A 6,921-nucleotide genomic window follows, 5' to 3' on the forward strand; every position below is an offset into this window, starting at 1 on the left:
TGAAGGCTGTGTTGACCAGTTTGATGGAAGTATTTCAGATTGCATATGAAAACCCCACACTGCACCCCAGAAGTGCATTAATGTACATAGTTATCATTCAATAAAAAAAAAGAATGGTAATCAAAGTAATTGTATATTACTTGCTTTCTGAACTCAAATAGTTTGCAATTCAAAATTTAGGAATGAATATAGTTACCATTCAATAAAAAAAAATTAGGAATGAAATAATGAGGAATCAAATTGTATGGTGAGGAGAAAATCATACTGTTTCTCTACTAGGCATTAGAGAAGTACTCATTCTCTCTGGCTGTCTCTTCCCTCTCAAATCACATAAAAGGTTAAAAACACAAGTTTCTGCTTGGGGTATTAAATTCTGGAAAGCACATCACTACACTCAAACAAGAAATAAACAGATACAGAGAATCTATAAAATCCTACATATCCTAACCAATCTTACCTCTCTCTTTCTCTCACTCTCTTTTTTGTTTAGACACAGGCTCTCATTACCTTGCCCAGGCTGGAATGTGGTGGCATCATCAGAGCTCACTGTAACTTCAAACTCCTGGATTTAAGCAATCTTTCTGCCTCAGCCTCCTGAGTACCTGGCACTACAGGCATGTGCCACTCACCCAGGTAGTTCTTGAAAAATAAAATTTTGAACGATGAGGTCTTGCTATTTTGCCCAGGCTGGTCTTGAAAACCTAGCCTCAGGAAATCCTTCTGCCTCAGCCTCCCAAAGTGCTGAGATTACAGGCATGAGCAGCACTTTGATTATTGTACCTTAACATTAAGTGTTGAATTCAAGTAGTGTGAGGCTTTCAACTTCATTCTCTTTCAACACTATTTTGGCCTTTGTAGATTACTTGCACTTCTATGTAAATATTAGACATGGTTGTCAATTTTTATCAAATAACCCTTGTAATATTTATTTGTTTTTCACCACATCTACAGATCAGTTTAACAAGAACTGGCATCTTAACATTACCAAATCCTCCAATTTATTAATTTATTAATGTGGGTTGAGGAAGAGTTCTGAGAGGGCCCCTTAGACTTATAATTAAGGTCTCAATGTGATCCCTCTGAATTAATCAAAAGGGAATTTACCTGGCTTGACCTGACCATGTCAGATGGACCCTTCAAAGAGGCTGGAGCCTTCATCAAGGAAGAAATTCACAGGATGGGAGAGATTCTGCCATTGACCTCTAAGCAGTAAGGCGTCACATGCTGAGAAAGCCAATGTCTTGGTCATCTCTGGCTGCTCTAACAAAATGACAGAAAGTAATTTCTCACAGTTCTGAGGCCTGGACATCTGAAATGGTGCCACCATGTTTGGGATCTAGTGAGTGTCCTCTTCTGAGATGCTGAGTGCTGACGTTTCGTTGTGTCTTCACATGGCAGAAAAGGAGTCAGCAAGCTTAGCCCTCTGCTCTCTTTTACTGCAGGAACTTATCCCATCGTGTGGGTTCTACCCTCGTGGCCTAGTTACCTCTCAGTAGCATCACATTGGGGATTATATTTTAGCATACAGTTCAGGGACGGAGACACAATATTCAGTCCAAAATACAACATGTATAGAACTTGATGACAGCCTGTAAGGTTTAAGTGTGAACCTTATCCAACAGCCGGCAAGGTAAGGGGGCCACAGTCTTAACAGATACAAAGAATTAAATTCTGCTGACACCTGAATGAAGAGGAGAATCTTGAGGTATAGATGGAAACACAGGATGGATAAGAACTTGACTCCGACCTTGTGAGACCCTGAGCAGATAACACAAACAAATCACAGCCAGAACTCTGATCTGCAGAAAAGGAGGATAATTTTTTTTTTTTAAATAGACTTTATCAAAATTTTAACAGTGTGTTCATCAAAGGAACCCATGAGGAAAGTGGTAAGGGAGGCTACTGATCCGAAAAAGTATCTCCTTGTGTCTCTTTTTCTCTATCTCTCTGTATTTTTCTCTTTCTCTCTCTTTTATTCCTCTACCTCTTTCTCTATTTCTCTCTCTATATATATATACAAAAGGTCTCAAAAAATTATAATATGCAACATGTGGGTAAGTACCAGAGTTTCGAGACATGCTGTGTTATGGTCCATTATTTCACTTCTAAGAAACATAGTCAACAGCATCCTTTCTGATTCATCTCTGAAAGTTTCAACTTGCTCAGCTTACTGGTGTTGCTAGGAAGACTTCATTTGTTTCCATCTATGCAGGTTTTATGTTTCTTGATTATTCTGTATCTCAAAATTTTGGTAATCACCCTCATATATACTGGTTTATTGTCTTATAGATTGTATCTTGTACCTCTTGTAATTGCAAAAGTCAAACATTACTTGAGTATTACAATTTTAATACATTTTTTCCTTTCTTAAAATGTGCGTACTTTTTTTTTTTAGAACCCTCTGTATCTATGAGGACTGTCTGGAAAGTATCAAATCATGTAATATGAAAAACAAAGACATTTGTTATATTAACAATGGCTGAATACTTTCTTGACAGCCCTCATATATACAAGGTGGACATAAAAGTTTGTGTGCAATCTAAAATAGTTTAACATAATAAATTTCACACTAACTTTATGGACACCCCGTATAACAAAAATTTTAATTACTCCTACATATGAAAAATAGTCTTTAAAAAAATACAAAATAGACAAATGACTTGGAGATACCCTTAACAAAAGAATATTTATTCATTTTTAATAACTATTGTAAGCAGAGCTTTGCTGTTAGAACCCAGGCAAGAAAACCTCAGAGTTCACACAATTAAGTGGTCTGTTCCATTGCCTTTGATTACACTTGTCCAGGCATGTCTCTGCTATCACTGGGAGGTTGTCAGGCTGCATAGAAGCTTTCTCAGGGCCCCCTTTATGTCCTTGTTCCTCAGGCTATAGATGAAAGGGTTCAGCATGGGGGTGACCACAGTGTACAGGACTGAGGCAAACACCCCTGTCTGAGAAGCATGTGACCATGTGGAACTGAGGTAGACTCCCAGACAGGTCCCATAGAAAAGGCATACAACGGAAAGATGAGACCCACACGTGGAAAAGGCTTTATACTTCCCCCCTGCTTTTGAGATCCTCAGGACAGAAGAAACAATTTGAAAATAAGAGAAAAGAATCCCAGCAAGAGGAAAGAAGCCCATGACACCCGTCACGATGTATAATACAACGTTACTGACAAAGGTGTCTGAGTGGGAGAGTTGGAGGATCTCAGGGAGCTCACAGAAGTAGTGTGGAATTTCAGCAATTGCGCTGAAAGAAAGCTGCAACACTGTCAAACTCTCAGGAAGGGCCCCCAGCACGCTGATGAGCCAGGTGAGGACAAGCAGCTGGACACAGAGCATGGGGTTCACAATGACCATGTAAAGCAGGGGGTGACAGATGGCCACAAAGCGGTCATAGGCCATAACTGTCAATAGTAAATTGTCCAAAAGTCCAAAAACTGTAAAAAAGTACATCTGGGTGATGCAGCCTACATAAGTGATGGATTTGCTCTGTGTTTGGATGTTCACCAGCATCTTTGGAATCGTGGTGGAGGTGAAACAGATGTCAGAAAAGGACAGATTGGAGAGGAAGAAGTACATGGGGGTGTGCAAGTGGGAGTCTGAGATGATGGCCAGGATGATGAGCAGATTCCCAAAGACAGTCACCAGATACAAAGACAGGAATAGCCCAAAGAGAACAGGCTGAAATTCTGGCTTTTCAGAAAATCCCAGGAGGAGAAATACTGGAAGCCCTGTGTCGTTGTCTGGCTCCATGTTAAGGAAATATCTGCAAGAGAGAGAGGCAGAAGGAGACTAAATGAATCATCAGCAGGCATCTCAGAAATACAGTCTATTTTTGCTGGAACCTGATGCATTGATGGGATGATGCATTTGCTTTAATGGCCTCTTCTGTCAGCGTGAGTTTTCCAAAGCTGACTTCATCTCTTCAACTTCCCTGACCCTTGGTCAGCCAGTCTTTTTTCTTCTCTGATATGCTTTTTATTTTACTTTTCTATTTATGCCTTTATAACAATAATAATTTTAAAAGCCACAGATCCATATATAATTTCCATAAATAGTAAGAATGCCATGATGTTTTTGACACTCTTGATTAATTAACAGCAATGTATTGAATATTTCAAAATAGCTAAAAGAGGGGAGTTAAAAATTTCCCAGCACACTGAAATGATAATTATTTGAGGTGATAAACACCTTACATATCCTGACTTGCTCATCACACATCTTATGCATGTAACCGAATATCATATAAGTTACATAAGTGTGTACAAATATTATGTGGGGGAGAGGGGAATGAGGGTATCAATATTTTTCAGAAGTACAATGGATTAATCATCAAAAAAATATTATATTATTAGTCACATTTATTTCTCACGAAAGACAAGAGGTCAAATTAGTTTTAAAATCCCACTTATCTGCAATGTATAAAAAGTATTTGGAGTCATGTGAAATAAATATCAATAAATTTTCTGAATCCATTTTAACACTGATACCAAAAGACAATATCCTACTATAACAGCAGCCATGTAAAAAAAAGAAAATCAAAAACTTCCCCCAAACACTCATTACTCTAATTAGCAGAAATGGAAAAAGCTCAAAGTAGCTATAAAATATATTTATAAATTTGTCAAGAATAGTAAATATGATGATCAGGTATAACCCAACAGAGGAAAGCAATGAACATTTTATATTGGTAATTTATTTATTATAGTACAAAAATATGTAGAAAAATTTTTCTATATGTAATATGACTGTCTTAATATATACAAATGTTTTGAGATAACCATAAATAGAATTATATTTCTTAACAATTGTAAAACATCTTCCTTGTTCATGAGCTAATATCAGCCCTGACATGAAATTATTTGAGGGATCTTTATGAAGCTCCTATAGAAGACAATATGCCTGTCACTATTGCTACCCAACAGTGTTCTGAAATTTCAAACCAATGCCACTAAGGAAGAAAATGCAATCATAGTTTCATATCTTGTATAAAATTAGATTGATCACATTTTCAGATAAAATTGGTAGCCTAAAATCAACTGGAAAGCTATTACAACTTATAAGGCATTTTGGTAAGGTTAAGTCATAACACAAACAAACATGTCTTCTCTTTTTCCAGCAATAAACAGATATATCATAGGAAAAATACATTATTCAAAATAGTACAAAAATGGCTAGGAGTGATGGCCCATGCCATGATCCCAGTCCTCTGGAAGGCCAAAGCAGGGAGATCACTTGAGCTCAGGAGTTCAAGACCAGCCTGAATAAGACTGAGACCTTATCTCTACTAAAAATAATAGAAAAATTAGCTAGGGACAGTGGTGCATGCCTGTTGTCTCATCTATTCAAGAGGCTGAGGCAGAAAAATCACTTGAGCCCAAGAATCCAAGATTGCAGTGAGCTATGATGCTGCCACTAGTGAAATTCTGTCTCAAAAAAATCAGTACAAAAAGTTCATTGAAGGTAATCAGGAAATAATATGAAGAATGATTTATATTAACACTAACTAGGTGCAGAATTAAGCTAATCTTGTATGGTGAATGGCCTTATCTTACCTCTCCAGAATCACAGAGGTTGAGAGGCCCATCATTCATGAACACTGAAGAGACAGCTGAAGGTGACTGTGATGCTTGTTGAATGTGTGAGTAAATGAGTGAGGTCTCTCTCATGCACAAGCAACGGTTAGTAAGGTAACCAGGAGATTCAGAAACTGGATGAGATATTAAGAGAAATTGACATCATCTTGTAAAACATTGAGAAAGAGACAACTTCTGGTGTGAAAAGAGAAGGCTGTGGAAATTATGTAAGAATATCAGAGGACAAGAGGAAAATGCTCAGAGAGAAGAGACTGCAATTAAATCTGAGGCTTCCTTCTTAGCTAGGCAATTGAGCTTATTTGAAATTTTTTTAATTAATTGAACTTTTTATATTTCTTTATCCCTGGCTATACCCCTAGGGGAACTGCCTCTCAGCCCATTTATTTAATTTTAATTAGCCAAAAACTTACTCTGCCTGTGCACCTGTTGCTTGCTGGCATGTGGTCAGTTGAGGATGTTTTGTGAGTCTGGTCTTCCAGGGCAGATGAATGGTGGAAGCAACAGCTGTGTCCTTAACATCAGGGTGATGGTGCTAAGCATGGATTTCTGGACAATGGTGATGTTCCAGGAAGCAAGAGAGAGTTTCCTTCTTTACTTAGATTGTGAACTGATGGTGAGGAGAGGAGGTCTAATGTTTGTTGAGTTCCAGAACCTGAATCCTTATAAGTACTCATTAAATAATGTTTTCTGATGTTGTAATCCCTAGGCAATATAACTACTAAGATTCTGGAGATCATAAATTGAGTTGGAAAATTTTAAGTCTATTTTGTTTTTTTGGGAGTAGGACTCATGTCAGAGGAATTTAAAGGCTCCCACTGGGGCCTTTGAAACCATATTTATTATGAATAATTCAAACATATACAGAAGCACAGAGAAGAATCTAATCAACTCCCTTTCGTGCATCTGTCCTGAGTTCACAATTATAGATCCATGGCCTGTCTTGCTTCAGCTATATATTAGTCAGAATGGCCTACCTCTGTCAGAATGGCCACTCATCAAAAAGACAATAAACACCCAACACCAGTGAGAATAGCCCACATCCCAAGGTCCCAAAACTTAGATGCTGGCATGGGTTAAGAGAGAGGGGTACACTGATGCAATGTTGGTGGGACTGCAAACTAGTACAGCTTTTTGGAAAGAAGCATGAAGATTCTTCAAAGAACTAAAGTAGGCCTCCCATTTGACTCCACAATCCCATAACTAGGTATCTACCCAGAAGAAAAAGTCATTCTACCATTAGGATATTTTCCCTCAAATGTTTATAGAAGCTCAGTTCACAATCACAAAGATGTGGAAACAACTCAAGTGTCTATCAATGC

General features: G+C 37.9%; 1 protein-coding gene across 1 annotated transcript; it reads right to left on the reverse strand.

Moving 5' to 3' along the window:
- Positions 1-2,819: 2,819 nt before the first annotated feature.
- On the reverse strand, positions 2,820-3,758 carry LOC100964665 (olfactory receptor 7C1-like). The gene has a single exon (XM_003803718.1). It carries the CDS (start codon positions 3,756-3,758, stop codon positions 2,820-2,822), a length of 939 nt encoding a protein of 312 aa, XP_003803766.1.
- Positions 3,759-6,921: the final 3,163 nt, after the last annotated feature.

Source organism: Otolemur garnettii, unplaced genomic scaffold (assembly GCF_000181295.1).
Source record: "Otolemur garnettii isolate 467f Iridium unplaced genomic scaffold, OtoGar3 scaffold00467, whole genome shotgun sequence".
Lineage (NCBI taxonomy): Eukaryota > Metazoa > Chordata > Mammalia > Primates > Galagidae > Otolemur > Otolemur garnettii.